General features: G+C 37.8%; 1 protein-coding gene across 1 annotated transcript in view; it reads left to right on the forward strand.

Annotated features, from left to right (window-relative positions):
* EPSTI1 (epithelial stromal interaction 1) overlaps positions 1–23,454 on the forward strand; it is a 107,918-nt gene that overhangs the window by 13,912 nt on the left and 70,552 nt on the right. Inside the window, exons 2-3 of the mRNA XM_027873865.1 lie at positions 16,374–16,432; positions 20,143–20,226. Coding sequence (XP_027729666.1) covers positions 16,374–16,432; positions 20,143–20,226 — 143 coding nt within the window. The remainder of the gene's footprint in view (positions 1–16,373; positions 16,433–20,142; positions 20,227–23,454) is intronic.

The following is a 23,454-nucleotide window of genomic DNA, read 5'->3' on the forward strand; positions in this document are numbered from 1 at the left end:
GATCAAGTAATACATAATGGGGCATTTCAACAATCCATATATCTGTGGAAATTCATTATTTGCTCGAATTCTTTCTTCTGGAAAAATAGAAACAACTAAATTTTCTGGCCTCCCTAAATGATCATTTAATTTTTCAGAGAGTAAAGGGAAGCCAGTGTCTTATATGTGATTGAGATCAGTAAAGAGGAATTGGTTGGTAAAGTAGAAATGATTAGAACTTGGGAGCCAGTAAACATAACATTTTAGATGAGGAGATGAAAGATCACCATAGACTTACGTATGGCTTAGATTTAGGAAAAAAAATTCCAACAGGTTGAAAAGATGAAAGGCCAAAATTCTTACAGGGAAATTAGCTTAAGATTGAGATGCTTTCAGGAATGAAATTCTAGGAACATCTAGGTGGTACAGTGGATAAAGCTCTAGCCTTGGAGTCAGGAAGACCTAAGTTCAAATCCAGTCTCAGACACTTGACACTTACTAGCTGTGTGTCCCTGAGCAAGTCAATTAACCCCGACTGCCTCATCAAAAAAAAGAAAAAGAATGAAATTCTAATGCTACAAACACAAGTGATCACTTGAGCATGGTATTTTAAGGTTCACAATACACTTTCTCACATCATATCTGAGGTAATAGTGCAGTATTATCCCTATTTTACAGATGAGTTTGAATCTCAGAAAGTTTAAGTAACTTGCTTAGGAGAACTAGATGTTGTAGTGGATAGAGTGTGAGGCCTGGAGTCAGGAAGACCTGAGTTCAAATATGGCTTTAGCCATATTTATTATATTTAGACACTTACTGGGTGTGTGACCTTGGGCAAGGTACTTATAACCTCTGTTGGCCTCAGTTTCCTCATTTGTAAAATGAGGATAATAATACCACCTACCTTGCAGGGTTGTTGTGAGGATCAAATTTGATGGTATTTGTAAAGTGCTCATTATAGTGCCTAACACACAGTAGACTCTATATAATTGTTAGCTATTATTATTATTAAATAGTACAATGGATAGAGGGCTGGGCCTAGAGTCAGGAAGACTTATCTTTCTGAGTTCAAATCTGGCCTCAGACACTTACTACTTGTGTAACCCTAGGCAAGTCATTTAAACCCTTTGTCTCTGTTTTCTTCATCTGTAAAATTAACTGGAGAAGGAACTGGCAAACTGCTCCAATATCTCTGCCAAGCAAATCCCAAATGGGGTCACAAAGAGTCAGGCGTGAACGGAAAAACGACTTAGCAACATTATGATTGTAATTTTCATTATTATATTATTATTGTTACTGTTACTGCTGAGGGTCACACAATTAAATGTTAGAGCCAGGATTTGCATCAGAATGTAAGAGTTTGGACCTCACATGTCATCTAGGGTATAAAGGGTATTTCCAAAGTCTTAGTATAGTTTTAAGCCTAATCTGAAACTTTGGGGATGCCCTGCGTATCTGACTGAGAATGCCTTCCTTCTATGATATCCCCTCCCCCAACAAGTGGTCATTCAGCCTTTGCTTGAAGATCTGAAGTGAGTGGGAACTCAACCACATCCTGAGGTAGCCCCTTCCCCTCCTGGCTAGTCCCAAATTTTAGGAAACTTTAACTTGCATGGAAAAGAAATTTGCTTCTCTGCGAATTCCATCCATTGTTCCTAGATCTATTATTGGGATCCAAGTAAGACAAGTTCTCCATGTAACAGGATTCCAATAACTGCTATGGAGTTTCCCCCTAAGTCTTCTCTTCATGAAAATAAACATTCTCAGTCATCTTGACTACAAGTCCAAATGTGTATTCTTTCCAATGTCCCTGTAAGAGACTGATATGAATGCACAGGAAACTTTAGTAACCATCTTGGATTAAAAAGGAAAGAAAATACCTTCTGAAATATGGACGCAATGAGGCTGTCAGAAATGAATACAAGGAGTGGTATTTAAGAAGTGTCAGGGATACTGACACTTAGAATCAGCTCAATCGGCCGTGTGTTCTGAAGACCCCAACAAAAGGACTTTTATAAATCTTATGGGTTAGGAAAGAAGGGACCAAGAGCAAGATCAAATAAAGGTTGGAATCTTATTTTAGGGGCAGATAGATGGTCAGAAAACATAGAGACGAGATCAGTAGAGACAAGGCAGAGCTACTTACACCTCCATTTTGTTTCTGGACAAAGATCTTTAGACTGGAAAGAAAAGGACAAAGATGGTTAGTGGTATCAGGACCTATATAAGAGAGCACTGGAATAACCTCGCCAAGCCCAGTCACATTCCATCCATGATAGTGGAAGGACTTGGCTGTAGCATTGCCATGTGGTCAATGATCTTTGATAAATTATGGAGAATAGGAGATACTGTAGGAATGGAGACGAGCAAATGTACTAATTTTTAAATAAGAGAAGAGGGAAGATTCTATAAAAGATAGCCTTGTGAGCCTAACCTTGACCCTTAAGAAAATACTAGAACATACTATTAAATGATGGTTTGTGAGTACTGATAACTCGCATTTTACATAATGCTTTAGGATTTGCAAAGCACTTTACTTACCATCTTCCATTGAGGGTATTTTGATCTCCACTCCACAGAAAACTATAAACTGAAATTGAGGCTAATTCATAGGAAATACAGGTGGAAAAATCTTGCCTTGGCAATTGCTAAGTGTATGACTATGGGTCACTGAACCTTTAAATCAGAGAGCTTTTTGCTGTACCACACTATCTCACTAGGCTAAGAGCCAACATGTTTCAAGAATGTCAAGTGAGAAGAGCCCCATTTCCTTTCTTGTCAAGATTAATAGATTGGTAATTCAGTGGAATGCTCTAGACAGAGTATGCCAGGGCATCAGAAGACACTTGACAAAAGGATTCTCAAGATATTAGTTGGAGAGACATGTCCTAGATGATAGTAGATTTAGGTAGAATCAGAACCAGTCAAACAACCAGACCCAAAGGATACTAATGGATTGTTCTCAGCCTAGAGGGAGGTCTCCCAGGGACCTACCTTTGGCATGCTCTCTTTAATATATTTTATCAGTGATTGAAAGCATGCTTATCAAATCTTCAAATAAAACAAAGTTGGGAGAGATAGCTAACCTGCTGAATGATTATGGAATTATGGTCTAATAAGATATCAGCCTTGAATGGTGAGCCAAATTCATTATTGGGATAACTGTAAGGCCTTAAGCTTAGGGTTCAAAAAGTCAACTTTGCAAGTCCACGATGGGGAAACTGTTAGTAGACAGAAGCTTTTCTGAAAAGGACCTGGGTTGGAATAAAGGGGCAATGTTAATGGGTTGAAAATTCATGAGGAATCAGCAATGTGGCTAATTTGTGGGGTCATAGGCTTTATTGAGAGCAGAATAGTGTCTAAGATACTCTGCCCTGGCCAGACTACATCTTTAATGACGAGTTCAGTTCTGGGTACCACATTTTACTAAAAATGCCAGTTAGCTTGACAGTATCCAGAAGAGGAGAGCCTACATAACAAGGGGCTTTAGGATTATGCCGTGTGAGCATCTGCAGGTTAAAGGTAATGGAGTATTTAGCCTGGATGGCCTGAAGAACAGAACCAGGAGCAGCAGATACAAGTTGTTGAGGAAGGTTTTGCTTTATATAAGGAAAAACGTTACAACAGAGCTGTCTAAAGATAGACTGGTCCGCTCTGGGTGCTAGTGAGTCGCACATCAGTGGTTTTCAAGTGGAGTTCTGACGGACATGTGTCAAGAATGCTTTAGAGAGGATTACTGCTTTAGGAGTGGGTTGGTCTACCCTAGATTGTATCTGACATCCCTTCCAACACTTGAGATTCTAGGAACTAAATTCTCACCCAGGAGGAGAATTACATGGGATGGTGAGAGCCTCAAACTATTTGAATTTTTTTTTAAATTCTCAATTTAATAAATGCTAAAAAAGAGAATTTCCATGTGGAAAGTAAAATTGAAAAGAAAGATTGAGTGAAAGTAAATCTTTATGTATAGCTTGCTTTTTCAGGGCATATAATAAATTCAATGTTATTTTCGAAGGCGTCCTACTTGTTTGTTTCCTTCTGAACTTTCCCCTGTTCCCCTCTGTGTTTTCAGTTATGTCCAACTCTTCATGACCCCATTTGGGGTTTTCTTGGCAAAGATACTGGAACGGTTTGCCATTTCCTTCTCCAGCTGATTTCACAGAAGAGGAAATGGAGGCAAACAGGGTTGAGTGACTTGCCTAGGGGTTACACAGCTATTAAGTGTCTGAGGCCAGATTTGAACTCAGTAACGTGAGTCTTCTTTGCTCGAGGCCTGGCACTCTATCCACTGAGGCACATAGCTGCTCCAAGAATAAGATGTTCCAAAAATCCTCTTTTATTTTTATTATTTTTGCAACACTATTAATACTGCTATCTCCATTTTTCCCCACAAAAAGGGAAAAGCACAATCGTGTAACAAATAAGTATAGTCAAGCAAAACAAATCTATGTATTTGCCATGTCCAAAAATGTACGTCTGTTTCTGCACCTTGGGTCCCAAACTATTTTTAAAATGAAATTTCACTGAATGTATTATACCTCTTCTTTTGAAATTCTTCTTTCCTACAGATGAATATTTAATTCTTCCTCTCTCTCTTATTTTGTTGAATATTTGCTTTTGATAGGCCAGTGTTTTTCCTAATTAGGAATTTAAATAGCATCTGGTACAGCATGCTCACACAGGGGAATATGTTTATGTAATACTTGGAGCCTGTCAAGATGTTTTTCACCACTACGACAGAAAATTTTTCCTAGATACCCTCTTGATGACAAGTTCTGAAAATCATACAAAGATTTCTCTAAAGGAAACCAATCTCCATGGCCCAGGGAGACCTCAGAAGAATATATTAAAAGAAAAATCTTTCTTTTGGGGTAGGGAAGGTGATATTCTTTTGGGGAGAGAGAAACTTTGAACAACAGAAAACTTGTCTCCTTTCATAAACTCTCCCTTAGTTATGTCATTGATGTGTGCTATTGGGAAGTTAAAATAATCTTCCAAATTGGGATATTTCATTAAATTTCAATGAGGTAATTAAGGAAACTCATTTTCAAAGATACACATTTATTTCGGTAGCTTGGATTTTGCTTAATCAGGAAACTGATTGGAATGCTAAGTATAGCTAGATTGGGCTTTTCGGGATCAAAAGCATTGTGAGAGGTTGTTGAAATGGATGATATGTGGGTTAAAACAACAGAGGCCACTTAACTGTGGGTAAGATACTAATTGGCTGAAAAACATGAATAAGTAACATTGGTATTCATGTCAAGAGAAAGCCAAGATAGAAGAGGTGGATATTCAAATATATGGAGACATTATAGTGTACGCTGCATGATATTGTTAGAAATGGAAGGCAGCTCCTTAGAGTTAAATTATTCTCTTAGAACAGGCTAGAAGAATAGAAACTGAATTACTTAGGAGCATGTTTTCTTCCAGATCACATGGAATATCTTGGATTTGGTTCTTATAGATGGTAAAATATTGCTAATGATGGTTGTCCCATGAATTTCCAAACCTATAATATCATATTTCTGATGACTGAGTGCTGTTCTTTCCCCATCCCTGAATCTGGAAGTTAACAATGCTTGCAATTAAGACCCAGAAATGATTGTTCATTACATTTTCAAGAGACTCCAGGACTGAGTTCTCACCTCCTTCTCATCTCTTCCATTTCCTATGGTGTTCATACAGTCTAACCCATTACACTAGTTATAACCTAGGTTGAACCCGGTTCCTAAGATAAAAAATATTTATATTTTGATGGACCTCAACTTTTTATTAGATGAGCAATAACTTTTTTTTTTAAAAATTATTTATTTTTTGGTTACATTTTGAATTTTGAGTTATCTCCCTCCCTCCCTTCCAACCTCGTGTTAGAGAGGGTCAACATTTTATCTATCTATCTATCTATCTATCTATCTATCTATCTATCTATCTATCTATCTATCTATATGTATATCTATATATAGAGAGATACACACACACATACACACACATATATGTGTGTGTATATATGTGTGTGTGTGTATATATATATATATATGTATGTATATATGAGAGAGAGAGAGATATGGAAAAATACAATACTCACTTCTGTATATCAGTTCTTTCTCTGGAGAGAGATAGCATTTTCCTTCATAAGTCCTTTGTTGTTGATTTGAATGATCATATTACTCAAAATAATTTGGCCATTATATCAGTTCTTTCTCTGGAGGGAGATAGTGTTTTCCTTCATAAGTCCTTTGTAGTTGATTTGAATGATCACATTACTCAAAATAATCTGGCCATTCATAGTTACTTTTCAAAAATATTGCTGCTACTTTATACAACATTCTCTTGGTTCTGCTGGTTTCACTCTGTGTTATCTCATGGAAATCTTTCCATGGTTCTCTAAAACCAACCTGCTTGTTGTTTCTTATAGCACAATAATATTTTATTACAATCGCATAACACAACTTATTCAGCCGTTTCCCGTTTGATGGGCATCCTCTCACTTCCCAGTTCATTGCGATAGCAAAGAGAGCTGCTATAAATATTTTAGAACATACTGGTTCTTTTCCTTTTTCCCTGATCACCTTGGGAAATAGAACTAATAGTGTTATTGCTGGATCAAAAGATATACACAGTTTTTTAACTCTTAGGGTAAAATTTAAGCAAGAGCTTTCAAATATGGTAAATGTAATCATTGATCCTTTTAAAAAAAAAATCATTATCCATCATGGAATTTAGAGCTGGAAGAGATCTGTAAGGTCAATTCCTTAGAGATCCATAAGGTCAATTCCCTCATTTGACACATGAAGAAATTGAGACCTGGACTGATTAAATAACTTACCCAGGGTCACAAAAGCACTGAGGATTTAAGCCCAGATGCTCTGACTTCAAATCAAATTTCACTACACCAGGCTGTCTCTTAAACTGCTGATTGTGTAAATCAGAGACATACAATGAAATTGGAGAAAAGTGCATTCCTATATTAGAATCTGAGTCCAAATGCATCCATGTAGCTGAAAATTCATGAATAGCAGCTCCACAGTATAGTTTCAAAACATGGCTAATCTAATACCATAAAAAAGACTTGTTTGGGTCATGCTTGTCTTGAATTGTGGACTATGCATGGCAAAGGGAGTTCTGGCACGGGTATTGTTCTACAATCTCTGCTTCTTCAATTCAACAAATATATACTACCTACTATACACAAGTCACTGTGCTAAATACTATTCCTACTCCTAAGGGGCATGTGATGTAATAAGATAATGAGACACAAATGAGACACAAGGAAGTAAAAATCCCTAGTCTCTCCCTTCTTCAAAATCATCCTTGATAATACAGTCAAAGTAATCTAATGCATGTGTAGGTCTACTCATGTCCCTCCTATCCTAAAAAACTTCAGTGTCACTGCATTGCCTATCAAAATTAAAACTCTAGACTGAAATTTGAGATCCTCTGCAATCATGTTTCAATTTATTTTCCAGTCTTATTTTGCTATATTCCTCTCTATGTATTCCATTTCTGAGCTAACCTGGGCTACTCATCATTTCCTGATGTCTTATTGTTGTAGACAATTGAGACACAAATTTATACTGTAAGTTAGGAGGTGATTCTGAACATAGGAAAAGTCGAGCAGAATAGCTGGGTGGGGGCCATGGAGGGAGGGAGCACCTCTATCTGGGTGGGGGATACCAGGAGTGGTAATTGGGATGAGGTAACATTTGAACGGGGTCTCAGAGAAGAAGGATGTTGGATGCAGATGGGGATCTGATGAAATCAGTTTCATGTGTGGGGGAAGAAGGGAGTGACATGTATAAAGAAGGGTATGGAGTTAGGAAAGGCTGAGATGAGATCTAAACACTGAAGTTGAAATGTTTTGGCCACATAATGAGAAGACAGGACTCATTGGAAAAGGCTCTGATGCTTGGAAAGTTTAAAGGCAAAAGGAGAAGGGGATGGCAGGATGAGATAGATAGATAGCGTCAAGGAAGCAACAAACATGAACTTTGATAGACTTTGGGAGATAGTGGAGGACAGATGGACCTGGTTGTGGTTCATGGGGTCATGAAGAGTCAGACACAACTGACCAACAATAAGATGAGATCAGGAAATGATGAGTAGCCCAGATTTGCTCAGATATGAAATACACAGAGAGGAATATAGCAGAATAAGACTGAAAAAAATAGATTGAAACGTGATTTTAAAGGATTTAAAATTTCAGCCTAGAGTTTTAATTTTGATAGATAATGCAGTGCCACTGAAGTTTTTTAGGATAGGAGGGACATGAGCAGACCTCCGCATGCATTCGATTACTTTGACTGTATTATCAAGGATGATTTTGAAGAAGGGAGAGACTAGGGACTTTTGCTTCCTTGTATGACTGTCTCTAGTCTTCTTCTTCTCCAGTTGATCCTTTATAGTATTGTGGTGGAAGTAGATGAAAAAAGGAAGGGGTGGATATAAAAGATACTTCAGAGGAAAATCTGTCAGTCAAACCTCAGCCTGGAACTCCTGGAGACTCCTGGAGTCGTGTTTTTTATTTCCTAGACATTTACTAGCTGTGTGTCCCTGGGCAAGTCACTTAACCCTGTTTACCTCAGTTTCCTCATCTGTAAAATGAGCTGGAGAAAGAAATGGCAAACCACTCCAGCATCTTTGCCAAGAATGCCCCAAATAGGATCACAAAGAGTCAGACATGACTGAAACAACTGAACAAAAACAACATTTCCTAGAGAACCTATCAAGCTTTGTGCTGAGGTGATAACACACAAATGTGATGGATTGACTAGCATCCTTTCACCATGCTGGTGTTGAAAGACAAAAGTGATACTCATAGGGCAGGCTTTCCTATTTTAGTGAAAGCTACCATATAAATCACTATGTGCCAGGGAAATGAGATGATCCCCAGTATAATGCCATAGCAGTATTTCAGGGGAGTTGGCCACAAGAAAGTATGGCAGAAGACAAAAGTTTTTTCTTCTGAGAAGCATGGAGTTCAGGGAGAATTTTGCAATGACTTCAAAGGGCATGAAATTTGTCTTTCTGACATGTCTGGTAATCATCACGTAGGCATACAGTGTCTGCTGGTCTTCTCCTTGAAGGAAAGGCTTTGAGTAGCATATACCTACCTACTCCCCAGGTTATAAAGAAAGAAGAAAGGAAACAAACTTTAATTGAGCACCTACTGGGTGCCAGATACTATACTAAGTGCTTTACAAATAAAATCTCATTTGATCTTCATAATAACCCTGGGATATAGATGCTATTATTATCCTCATTTTACATTTGAGGAAATTGAGGCAGATAGAGTTTAGGTAGTTTCCCCAGGGTCTCACAGCTAGTAAGTATCCGAGGCCACATTTGAACTCTGGTTTTCTTGATTCCAGGCCCTATGATCTATCTATTTTGTCACCTAGCTGCCTCCCCTTCTGTCAGAGAGGAATATATTTCTTAAAAATAAACATACAAAAAAAACCAACCAAGAAAAAGTCTGCACTGTCAAAACAAAGAAGAAAAATGACGTGAAGAGGCAGAGGGGAATCCTGTACTGTTTTAGGAGGTGGGAAAATTGTCACACATAGGTGAAAAGGCAATAAGGATGATTGAATACTTGGACCTAAGTAACAGATACTATATGAGTTTCTTCCTCAAGAGATGACAACTGGACCCTTTGAGAAGGAGGCAGCTAAATATGTCCTTTAAAGAATGATGATATGGATTCACAAGTGCCTTCAGATGACAGATCTCCTTGTTAGGGTCAGAGAAAGAAGGGAATGGTGGTTGATGATTCCCTGCTGAGGGTTACAACTGAAGCATCGATTTGTGGACTTGGTAATATAGAAGTCTGTCTTCCCAGGGTGCAGATATGCAGGACAGAGAACCTCTTCAAACTTGTCAGACAGAAGGAGGAAATGAAAAACTCATTAGAAAATGAGTGTCTGATCAGGGAATTTGGATTTCTGAGGCACAACTCAGTATATGAGGATGATGGACTCCTGGTCTGTATGGAGCATACCTCACAAGGGCTGGTAAAAATGCATTTGCCGTGTCTTGTAAATCTAATTCTATGGGTTTCAAAATGGAAGGGGAGGAGGAGGGAGAAAATTCTGTCTCTCCATCTAGCTAGGATTTATATGTGCCAGTATCTCCTGTTGATATTCACTCTCCTACACACTTTGGGTATATATATAACACACAGCACACATGCACACACACACATATATACATACATATACACATATCCAATGTATGGATAACAAGCCAGATGAACTTGAAAGTCTTAATACAAGGAGAAAATTTTACTTTTTATAGCTAATATTGAAACTTAGTGGAAAAAGGACCCATGACTGCAAAATTATTCTGAAAGAGCATGCCTTTTTCCCCCAAAATAAACAGGTAGTTAAAGGTAGAGGCTAGTACAGAGTAGCCTTGTATTTTAAGATGAAATCTTTTTTTTTTTTTTTAAGAAATCCAGGAATGGGGGATGGAGGTGGGAGGAGGGCAGCAATGGTAGAGAGCATTTGGGTTAAGCAATGGAAGCTAATACAGAAGCAATACATCAGAGATTACCATAGACCATCTATAGGAGCAGGTAGGTATGATAGAGTGCCTGGAGTTGGGAATACTCATCTTCCTGAGTTAACATGTAGCCTCAGAGACCTAGCTGTGTGACTTTGGTTAAGTCATTTAACCCTGTTTGCCTCAGTTCCTCATCTGTAAAATGAGCTGGAGAAGAAAATGGCAAACCACTTCAGTATCTTTACCAAGAAACCCCCAATGGGGTCACAAAGAGTCAGACATGACTGAAACTGACTAAACAATAACAACAAAATAGACCAACCTAAACAGAAGGAGGAAGTAGATGAAGATGCATTTGAGAAACACATCACAAGCTTTGTAAGGACTCATGATATAAGATTGACTTCAACCTTCTTGACATCAGCTGGTGTTTTCTCTCTGCCCCAAGTAGAGCAGCTAATAATTTATTTACTTCATACTTCAAAATATGTAAGAACCAGTTAGGGCATCTTCTAGGTCCAATTCTCTTGGTGGGGGTGGGGGGGATGACCATTCCTTGTTAGCATTTGTGATGGAGGAAAGGAAAGCTGAGTATAATCTGACATGGAACCGAGGTTTTGGGGGGGCACATTTTGAAGGGTTCAGTTAGAACCTCGTAGACTAGAACTCTGCAGGGGAAATCAGACTAGGAAAGATGGGAAACTCTCAAGAAAGAAATTCTGAAGACACAGAAGGAAATAATTCTAAGGAATTATTCAGGAAAAATTCAAGACGAGGATGAGGTATCTAAAGAAATGAATGTGGATGTACATGAACTTGGGGGAAAAAATGTACAGAAGATGAAAGCAAAGACCGGTCAAGGAGACTAAATACAACATTTCATTAAGGTCCCTTAGGAATAATGGCAAGTACGCTAGAGCTCAGAATGATCTGAGGCTGAGAAACATGAAGCCAATGAAGAGGGTTTCTTTCTTTCTTCCTTTCTTTTTCTTTCTTTTTCTTTCCTTTCCCATCCTCCCCTTCTCCCTGTCTCCCTTTCTCCTTTCTCTCCCTTTCTTTCTTCTCTTCCTCCCTTTCCCCCAATCACTTCCCTACTCTTTTCTTTCCCTCTGTCATTCCTTCTTTCACTTTCTCCTTTTTTCCTTCCCTCCTTTCTTCCTTTCCTCCCTCCATTGGAGAAAAGAAGATCAAAGAAAGGATTCCTACTTTGCTTGACAGGCCAATCATGGACAAGGGAGAGAAGGCAGAGCTACTCAAGTCTAATTTTGCTTTCGTTCTCTCTGCCAAGAAAAATAATATTTAGATTTAGAGGGATAGGACAAAAATGGCTAACAGGGAGTTGATACCCCAAAGAAATACAAAAGTAGCTGCTCTTCATAAGTTTGTCTGGCCCAGATGGACGATATTCTTGGGTTTTGAAAGGACTTTACTAGATTTGGGTTATTGCTGAACTTCTATTGATATTCTTTGAAGTATCATGGAGAAGGGGGATAGGTGTTTAAAATGAAAATGTTCAGGGGCAGCTAGGTGGCACAGTGGATAGAGTACCGGCCCTGAAGTCAGGAGGACCTGAGTTCAAATCCGGTCTCAGACCAAACACTTGACACTTACTAGCTGTGTGACCCTGGGCAAGTCACTTAACCGCAATTGCCTTAAAAAAAACAAAAACAAAAAAAACCAAAACAAATAAAATGCAAACGTAGAAGGGAGTAGAGTCTGCAAGTATAGGCCAGCGAATTTGACTTTGATTCCTGATGTATTCTAGAATCTATTGATAAAAGAGATGGTTAGTGAATTTCTAGAACATTGATTATAAGGATCCAGCTTGGCTTCATCAAGGACATGTCATACAGACTAACATTATGTCTTTTTTTTAAAGATAAGATTACTAGAGTGGTAGATCAGGGGAACATTTGATATAGTTTACCTATATTTAGCAAAGAACTGGTTCCCATGTTATGCTCATAGAAAATTGGATTAGAAAATACTATAGTTATGTAGTCTCAAAACTAAGTGCCTGAGCCCGAAGTGTAGCCATTAGTCATTCAATTTAAATTTAGAAGGGGGGATGTGCTCCAGTGAACTATGGCAGGGATCTTTGTGTCCATATGTTGAATGGTTTGGATAAAAGCATGGATGATGACATGTTTATCAGATGTTGGAGAGCAGGAATTAAAAAATCTTGACAAGCTAATATATTGGGCTGAATCTATTAAGATATAATTTAGCAGAGATAAATATAGAGCGTTACATTTAGGTTTTTTAAAAAAATCAGGTACAAGATGGAGTAGGTAGGGCCAGATTGCAGTTTGTCTGAAAAGGGGAGTTTTAGGACAGCGCAACTTCAACATGGATCAACAGGATGCTATGATGCATATCTTAAAAAAAAAAAAAAAGAGAGAGATAACATTAGTCTGCATGACATATTCTTGACGAAGCCAAACTGAATCCTTAGAATCGATGTTCTTTTTTTATTAATAGATTCTAGAATTTATCAGGAATCAAAGTCAAATTCACTGGCCTATACTTTACAGACTCTACTCTCTTCTCTTTTTTTGGAAAGTTGGGTGGACTTTTTCTAGCATTTATTAAGCATTTGCTGCATGCCAATTTCTAGGCTAAGTGCTGGGGACATAAATACAAAAGTGAGGCAGTCTGTGCCCTCAAAGAGCTTGCATTCTAATGGGAGAGATGATAATATATGTGTGTGAGTGTGTGTATCTCTGGTTCTAATCTCCTCACACATCTATGAATGGCGGCCAAGGAAGGGAGTTAATGGATTGGGAAGTAAAAAAGATGGTTAGTGGAGCCATAAAGCAGTTCTTTTAACACACCCTTTCCAGAGGCAATGGAAAGTTCGTGTTGTGTGTTGTGTGTGTGTGTGTGTGCGTGTTATAGTAGTGGTAGTAGGACCCGCAGGGTGGATGATGGGCCAGAGTGAAGATGAGGATTTCTGGTCCTAGAAAGTGTGGAGTTGAGTGGCATAGCTTCTAGCAGCACAGTCTCCGTTGGTCAGATTTGGAGGGAGGAGCTTCGTTTTCATTTCTTGTGATAGGTGATAATTCTATTGTATGTTGATTTTGTTCAGGCCGCATTTTGAGACTTTATCTTTTCAATGACATCCTAAAATAGAATCCCGAGAAATGGAGGGCAAACAGGCTGGTGAAGGGCCTTGAAATCCTGGTCTTTGAGGATTGTTTGAAGGAATTTGGGCATGAGAAGAAATGGCAACAGGATACCATTTTAAAGTGTTCAGATTGTCATATGGAAAAGGAATTAAACATGTTTAGCTTGGCCGCAAAGATTTAACTAGAAACAGTAGGGTAGAAGTTACAGAGATGCACATTTGGGCTCTATTAGGGAAAAAAATTTCCTAATAAGTGCTATAATAATAAATAGCTAACATTTATACAGTTCTTTAAGGTTTGTAAAGTGTTTTACAAATATGATCTCATTTGATTCTCACATCTATCCTGGGAGATACGTGTTATTATTCCCATTTTACAGTTGAAGAAACTGAGGCAAACAGAGGGTAAAGGACTTACCCAGAGTCATACAGCTAGTGATTGTCTGAGGCTGGATTTTCCACTAAGCCACCTCGCTGTTATCTAAAAGTGGAATGGGTTTAGAGCATTGTGACTTTCTCCTCACCAGAGATTTTCCAACAAAAGTTGGATGACCACTTGTCAGTTTGTCAGCTGATAGTGCAGTGGACAACCTGTTAGACCTAGAGTCAGGAAGACCTGGGTTCAAATCCAGCCTCAGACACTAACTACCTGTGTGACCCTAGGCAAGTCACTTAACCCTGTTCTTCTTCGCTTCCTTATTTGTAAAAAAGGATAATGATAGCACCTACCTCCAGGGTTGTTGTGAGGATCAAATGAGATCATATTTGTAAAGCATTTTAACACAGTACCTGGCATACAGTAGGCATTATATAAATGCTTATTCTCTTCCCCACTTCTCCTCCTCCCTTGCCATGTTGTTATGTTGGATGGAGATAGATTTTCTCTGAGGTTTCATTGCAGATTCTCTTAATTTGTGATACTGAAATACTTGGACATATAGCAGAGTACCTAGCTCATAATAACTGCTTAAAAATTCTTTCTGACTTTACTAGATTTGGAAGGTCATGTAATATTTGGAGTTAGGAAAGGACCTGCCATTTCTTAACTCTTCAGACCAGAACCTGCATTCTTTTTCTGCTTGGGTCCTATGATGTTTGACCATATTCAGGACTGTAAGCCTTCCAGTCAGAGTTGCAGCAACCAAGATCTTCTGAAATCGTGGCAGTTGAGGAGTGAAAAATCCTCCTTCTGAGCAAACAAAGACTATGTAATGGACAAGGGATTAATTTGCAGCAACAGCTTCCTAATTTTGTATTCGTAACCCTGGGTGCACACTGGGCTTCACGTGCACCTTCCACTGATGTATGTTGGGTAATTGGGTCTCCACAGCCCAATTTGCATGCAACGGTGGTTGTCTCCCTAACATTCACGTGCCTAAAATTACAGGCTGGTTTGAAGTTGGCTGAAACCTTGCTGCCAGGTAAGTAATGAGATAAGGAAGAAATGGTTTCTGTTAATCAGCCCTGTTGGCCTCTGCTGTTCAACCTTTGCTAATTTGTTCTTTGAAGTTACACGTTTCCTTGTTGAATAAGGAGTCATCTAAAGAGTAATTAGTGGTTTAAAAATCCATATGTGCAAACCTTGATTGTGTTTACCACAGTATTTTCTCTTGTATCCTACCTACTCACGAGCTGCAATCTGTTTCTGTGCTTTATCTTGGCTCTGCTTGGGGTCAAATACCTAGGTTCTTCTAGTGCTCTGTAAAGGTCTTCATAAACAAATTTGAGATTTTTATCCATTAACAAGCTTTTTTTTTTTTTTTTTCTCCATCTCCACTGAGAAAGGGAAAAAGAAAAACAAAATCCGTGTAACCAATTAGTATAGTCAAGCCAGATAAATTCTAACATTGGCCACGTCAAAGATGTATGTCTCATTCTGCATGAGTCTATCTTTGTTGTCAGGTGGTGGGTCACATTCTTTACCGGTCCTGTGCAAATTATGGGTGGTTATTCCATTGATCAGAGTTCTTAAGTCTTTTCAAAATTGGTTGCTTTTGTTTTCATAATATTCTTCTCTTTCTCCTGATTCTGTTTCTGAAGAGTGTATTTGTTTGGGGGTTGGTTCCCCCCTCCCCCACCAAACTTGTGATTTATTTAGTGTTGGGATGTCTCAGTGAGGATGGATTTTTTTATTGATACAGATCCTAACTCATTTATTTCAGAGTTTTCTGAGAGCACTAAACAGTTAAGTGACTTGTTCATGGTTATACAGATAGTAAAAGAAAGTCTAAACTAGAACTAGAACCCAAATCTTCCTGATTCCAAGTCCAGCCCCGTCTCTGCTATACTCCCTAACTCTTAAATTTTCCATGTATGATAGCTGATAGAAAAACCACTCAAAGCATGCACTCTACTGACTGTTTCAGTCAAGAGGCCCATTTTAAATCCTTCTCCTCTAAAAAGCCCACCTCATCTCTTCTGCCTCTGAGCTGACATAGCTATCATTAGGAACCACTCCTTTAGCAAACATCATAGACTGTCACCTTTTCATGTATGTAGGCCCAGGCTCCTCAGGCAGGCAGTTTACACACTTGTGGTTAGGGGCCATTTTGTATACTTGTTTCTTTCCTTTAGAGATCCTGGAAGAATATTTGTGCATAGAGCCTGCCCAATAAATATTGTTGGTCATAATGGTGGCTAGCCCTTTTCAAGAGGAAGCAATTTCAATGATTTTTAAAATAAATGATGATTTTTGCATGACAATGTAATGGAGGCTATCCCAGGAAGCATGTTCTTAAATAATGTTTTTTTCCCCCTATTTTAGCATGGCCGGGTTTACCGTGATAGCTCCAGATCAGATCCGAAGAGACAAGATAACGAGGAGTATGTATATTCAGTTATTCTGTGCTCTTTGCTTTACTTTGATTCTGAGGTTTTTCTGGTATGTGTGGGTGTGTGAGTGTACTTCATAGATCTAATGAGTATCACTGCCTTTTGATGCTTTTATTGTTTTTAACCGTTGCTTTTTTTTTTTAATTGTTCTACTAAGAATAGTAAATAATTGATCTATATTAAGACATTTTGCTGGTATGTACTTACAACCTTATCATAAGCTAGAATTCCTATAAAACTTAAATATTTTTATGTATACCACCAGGCAAAACACTGCCCACCCTCCATCCCCCTGCCTAAAATCTTCATGGAGTTGAGGATGTCTGGGGATACTTTTACATACATGCACAATGTTTCCCCCAATAGAGTGTAAGCTCCTTGAGGGCCTTTATATTCCTAGTGCTTACCATAGTGTCTTTCCCATAGAAATGTTTTAATAAATAAATGCCTGGTTTTTTTCCCTTGCGTGGTTAGGCCAAACTCTTTAGAAGCTCTACAGTGATCCAGGGCTTAATGTAATCTGCCTACAGAAGCATCTAAAGAATTTGTCTTTTCACTGGACATTCTCCATGTCTGTGGCTAGCTTCAGCAGGTAGAGGCATGAATCAGGGAGAAGTCTATGGTAGTTGTAATGAGAAGGCTGTTAAAACCCTCTGTTTCATCCTTAAGGGAATTTTATGATTTTAACATATACATGAGAGACCCTTTATTAGAAAATAATCTTTAAGGGGGCATTTGGCTCTACTGAATCAGATACGGTATTTATAGGAAAATAAAGCTCAATGGTATTTTATATTCTCTGAACCTTTAGTAATTATAGTAGCTAGAATTTTATATAGCACTTCAAGGTTTGCAAAGTATTTTACATAGATTATCTCGTTTGATCCTTACAAGAACCCTAGGAGGTTAGTGTTATTATTGTCTCCATTTTGGAGATGAGGAAATCATGCCTATAAAGTTAAGTGACTCACCCAGGCTCATATTGCTGATAATCACCTGAAGGATAATTCAGATTGGAGTCTTCCTGACTTCAAGTACAACATTCTATTTACTGTACCACCTAGATGTCAGTGCCTATAAAGATTTGAGCTGCCATAGAATGATATTTGTGAAAGTTTTTTCTTTTTATGACTTTATTCAGGCATGCATATTAAGATTATTTTCATGAAGATTTTGTAGAGATGGAAAAAAATAATGCAGTCTGCTAATTACTAATATTTTCTTAGGGACCTTTTTTCTTTAATATTGTCTATATACTTTTCTAAACCTCTGACATCCTTCCCTTATGCAAGTGTCATGAGGATTCATTTCTCAAGGTGAGTTACTTTTTGTATAGATCTCTTCTGTATATACTTTGTCTGGTTTAACCCCTCTTCCCATCTTTTTTTCCTTCAGTATCACTTTTGCTATCCCATACTGTTAATCATGAACTATAATATGAGAGTCAAAGCTAGGTGATTTCATTATCACTGATGGAAGAGGAGTTCATTATAGAAACCTTAGCAGATCTTTTCCATTTTTGTTGTCTGCCCTTCTAGATTTATTATTAAATGATCTTTGAGTGAGCTGACTTGAATCTCCTACCAAGGTTTCTTGTTTTTCCCTCCCCTATTTCTTGCTGGTTTTGGGGGGGGCAGCCTCACAAACTCATCATAAACCCGTAAGATTATAATCTCACACACAATTTTTCTCTCTAAGATTTGACAAATGAGCTGATATCACAAACCACTGTATCAATTTTTCCAACTTGCATAGAGATCAAGCTTCTCAATTTCTCTGTTGTGGTGATTGGTTTAAATCTGTTAAACTTTAAAAATGGTGACTTTTTTTTGCTGATGTCTGAGTTTTTTTAAAATCCAATTCTCACTTTATTTATAGCATTAATAGCTTATTTTGATAGGCCAGATTGGAATTGCCTCAATTGTATGCCATATTCCCTTATTTTTATTCTTTTAATTTGGTTTTAATTTTGATCTCTTTTCTATTGTTTCCCTGACTCTACACAGATGACTGATTCAGAAATGACTCTCACATTGGTAACCAGTTATATCTTTTTTTTTTTAAAAATAGATTTCTTTTTTGTATGTTGTTATTGGGTATCATTAATGTCCCAGAGCCTCCCAATATTTCACGCAAGAATAAAGTCTTTATGATATTTAGTCATGAGGCTTCTGTGTAGTTTACAACAGTGATATCAAACTCAAATGTAAAGTGGAGAGACCACTAAACCATACATAAGGATCATATTGACTTAGAAACCCACATATTAACATTATCTTCTATTCTATTTTTACTTATTTTGTTAACTATTTCCCAATTACATTTTAATATGGTTCTGACTATACTTGGGAGTGCTGCAGCCTTGCTGAGCTACATGTTTGATACTTGATTTACAGTAGCCTTCGATCTCTTTCATTTCTTACTCCTGATTTATGTTATTCAACATATTTTTTTTTCATTCTCCCCGTGTATACTTTTATGTTAAAGTCACTAAGTGTTGTAGTATGTGTGCTTTAATTTGGAAAGCCTTAAATTCTTCTCAGACCTGCTCTACCTCTTCACCAATCTTGGTACCTAGGCTACAATTATCTTTATCATGGTTTGCTTGTAATTGTTTATTTTATATCTTGCAATATAGAATGACCGAGAGTTCCAAGAAATGTCTTTTGTTGCTTTTGTAAATATGCACAATAAAGCCAACTTTTAACTCCTTTATTTGACTCTTCATGGAGATCCTGTGTGTCATCCTTGCATTTAAATGCAACTTCCATTTGTCTGCTTGGCTTCATTTATAGCAAGAATATCAAATCAATGTGATTTAATTTTTTCTGATAGTGTGCTCACTAGTTGGTCATTGGACAAGGATCTCCTATTTAGAATGCTGGTAGCTAAGTTAATGTATATAGATGAACTAGTGTGATTCTCGATAACCTCTGCCACCATCACTAAAGAAGCATGATGGAACTTCACAAGACCAAGTGCCATTTTGTATTTTTTGATTTATCTGTCACCATGCCTGAGGAATTTGTTTACCAGTTGGTACAGCCTGTCCGTGATCCATCTTTCTGCACTTAGGCCAATCCTTAGTATGATCCCGTACGTGGTCTTTCTGGTGTGGTAGTACCTGACAGAGTTTGTGTGCCACTGATTGAGCCTTCAGGAACCCAGAATTACTTCCATATTACACTGAGACATCAGAACACAGCTTTGTGAACCATCATATACTTCTGGGAAGAAATAATTTAAAAAGAAATTGGGCTTAAATAAAAAAAAAACCTTAGTCTCTAGCAAGTTTTAAATACCTACAATATTTTAAAAACTACTTTTAAAGTCTATTTGGAATGCACTTATTAAAATATGATTCTCCTAATTTTTTTATTGATTCTGTAATTGACTTTTGAGGGTTGATAAATTTAGAAGGAAAAACTAAGTTCTTGCATTTCAGTTAATGAAGCAAAATGTGATTATTTAATTTGTTTCTCTTAACATGGGGCTCATATTGAAAATCTGATGCCAAGGTGACTGTGAGTTTCAGGTTCATTCCTGGGCATGAGTAAGAATTAGATGCTATAGACCCTTCTTTACTAACTCATATACTTAGGAGTCACAGCCTTTAATTTTTTTTCTTGATGTTTATAAGTAACTTATTTTTTCCCCTTTTAACTTTCATCCATTTGTTTCATCTTTCCCATCTGGCTTAGTTGCTAAGAAAGAATTGGAAGATTTGGAGAAGTGGAAACAGCAACAACGGTCTAGGCCAATCCACACAAAGCCAAATAAACTAGGTAAGAAAATAGAATAGCTGAAAAAGCGAGGGGCAGCTAAGTGGTGCAATGAATAGAGCTCTGGCCTTGGAGTCAGGAGGACCTGAGTTCAAATCTGACCTCAGACATGTGACACTTACTAGCTGTATGACGCTGGGCAAGTCACTTAACCCCAATTGCCTCACCAAAAAAAAAAAAAAATAGAAAGAAAGAAAAAAGGAAAACAGAATTCTTCTCCACTGTCCCAAGGTGAAACTCCACCCACCTAAAGACCATCAGACTTCCCTTCCCTAACAGTATCCCCTAAGGGTCCCTGGATCTTGCTCCTGATCTCTAAGATCTTTCCTCCTCAGCTCAACTTTCCAGTGTTTATGGTCTCCCCCAATTAGAATGTGAGCTTTCTGAGAGTAGGCATATTCCTATTGCTTAGTACATTCCCACATATTATGTAGGGTTATAAATGTTTTTCCATTACATTCCAGAGGTGGTTTTTAACATTGCTTTCAGTTAATTCTTTAACTGCCTGCTATGTGCAGAGTGGTACTTATCCTACTGTGAAGCATATAGAAATGAAATAACACTGTAACCCCCCTGAAAGCAGGGTCTGTTTAGTGTAGGAGTCCTTAAGGTATGTCATGGACCCCTTTGGCAATCTGGTGAAGACTACAAGTCCCTTCTTAGAATATGACTTTTTTAAAATAATTGAAGCAATGCTAAATTTCAGTTAGAGGTTAGTGAAAATAAAGATAATTTTTTTCCCCATTCCCAAACCCCCTGAAATCTATCCACAGATTCCCTTGGTGGGGGGGGGGGTCTCTGGACCCCAGGTTTATTGGAAGAGATAAAATATACATAAATATGTACAATACAATACAACAGAGAAGCTGAGAATGTATAAAGAGGTAAAATAAAAAACTTGCTAAAGATGCAAAGAGGAAGTAACACCTTTTTTTCCTGAGGCAATCGGGGAAGGCTTCACATACTACATGGCACTTGAGGAGGACCAGGGTTGTAACCCTGAGCAAGGGAAGTTATGCGTTTTCCTAGCTAAGTACTTTTTATTTGTCTCCTTTTAGAACATTCAGCATCATTGTAGTGTCTGGGGTGGAGTGTGTTTTTAAGTAAACACATTTAAATCTCCCAGTTACTTTACCCAAAGCATCAGATAGATGACGCAGTGGCTGCCTAGCAAATACCAGAATACTTTTAAGTTGCCAGGGAATGGAATGAAGGCTTAATCATCAAATCATTTAGACCCATCCATAAACGATTGCACTCTGAAGAAAAGAGCCTACCTGGGGAACAGGATGACTCCCTGGTAGGACAAGTCAAGCTGTGAGTGAAAGGCTCTTTGAGCATTTTAATCACAGGAGGGGAAATACTAATCTGTGTGGAAATGAAGGCAGAGGAGATTCTGAATATGAGGTGAAGGTGAGCCAGGGACACAGTGGTATATGTGAAGAGAAATGTCATCTATGTTTTCATTTCTAAGGAGAGAGACCTTTTGATCCTCAAGAGGGGATGCTGCCAGGGTGATGAATTACCTTATCCTAGCTCTTCTGAGGGCTTGAATCATTCAGAAGGGAGGCCACTTAATGGGAATCTTTTCAATCGTCTTTCCTTCCCATCTGGTGTGGGAACATAAAGGAAGGGACACACACTGTTGTCTTAGACTTAGTTAATACAGAGGAATCTAGAGGAAATATACTTCCAATTAAGAGTGGCAATTTTGGGGGAAAATATCCTCTTCTCTCTACCCTGCCCCCTAGGAGGTGTGATGGAAGATAGACCTAATTTGGAAAAAAAAAATAGTTTGTAAGTAGAAGTAATGTGAAGACTGCATAAGAAGGCTAATGAAAAAGTCGATAAATAGGAGAACTTTCCACTCCACTGTCAAAGTGTTTAGACCAAGCATAAGGAAAAAAAATTATTATAATATGTAAAATTAGACTTTGGGAAAATTTTGGGGGAAAAAAACTCACTACTACTGGATCTGTACCTATCTCTCCCCTCATCCACCTCTACCGCTGTGTTAGAATAGTTTTTTTTTTCTTTCCATAAAATGGTTGCAACTTTAGATCAAAATCTTCAAAGTTACTGCTTCTCCCTTATCATCTCTTCTCCTACCTCCCCTCCCCTTCTATCTCCCCCCGAAAAGCAGAGGAAGAACAACAAGTGATATCTTTAGTGGTTCAGTTATAAGAGCTACTCAGAATACTAATTATTTTAATATTTTTTTTGTGAAAGTGAATCTTTCAGAGAACTGAAATTTCTTTCAGAAATCTTTTAGTGCTAAGCCTGAAGTCAGAAAAACTCATCTTCTAGGTTCAAATCTGGTCCCAGACACTTAGAAGCTATGTGACCCTGGGCAAGTTACTTAACCCTGTTTTCCTTAGTTCTGTATCTGTAAGATGAGCTAGAGAAGGAAATGGCAAACCACTCTAGTACCTTTGCCAAGAAAACCCCAAATGGGGTCATGATGAGTTGTGGTGACATGACTGAAACGACTGAACAATAACAACATAATATGCATACCAAGATTGAATAAACATTGAGAAAATCTCTAATCGCCAGTTCTTAGACAATTATTGTGCAGTCAGAATTTTTGGTATTAAATTAATTTTGTGTTCGGCTGACAACTAGTAAATGATATGACTTCCATGTTTCTTGAATAATGCGAGAAATAACAACAAATTGTGTGGGTTTCTAAGGAATAAATCTTGCTGGAAGATTTCCTTTGAATTTATTTATATCCACATAATATGGATTAAACCTTGGGATTTGAGAGTTTCCTATTTCAATACAGGACAATAGGATACACAAGAGAGAAGAAAGTGAATAGGTACTCCCCAACAGAGATTTGTAGGTAGCAGAAAGTCTAAGAGGGAGAAGTGTTTTAGAATTTAAGCTTCTGGAAGAGAAGAACTGAATTTATTTATTATTGAGTATGGGCACTCAAATATTATTTGACAGTGGATAGAAGCTAGAAAATTTGAATAATTAAAATTAGAGCAAAATGTTAGAAATCTTTGTAAGTAGAATAGCTTAGTCAGGAATCTTTTAAAACACATAGAAACCCTTATTCTGTAATGTCTTATTAAAGAATTCAGTTTTATTTTAATGTCCATGAGCATTAAACCATTAATAAGTAAATCCCTGTTGCAGACTATGCCTTAATGCCTCTTTGATGGCTGACATTTCAGTTAAATATTCAAGTTTTATTTATTGCTTCCTTGTCTCTAACTCTCA

This window comes from Vombatus ursinus, unplaced genomic scaffold, assembly GCF_900497805.2.
Source record: "Vombatus ursinus unplaced genomic scaffold, bare-nosed wombat genome assembly UNPS02014802.1, whole genome shotgun sequence".
Classification (NCBI taxonomy): Eukaryota; Metazoa; Chordata; class Mammalia; order Diprotodontia; family Vombatidae; genus Vombatus; species Vombatus ursinus.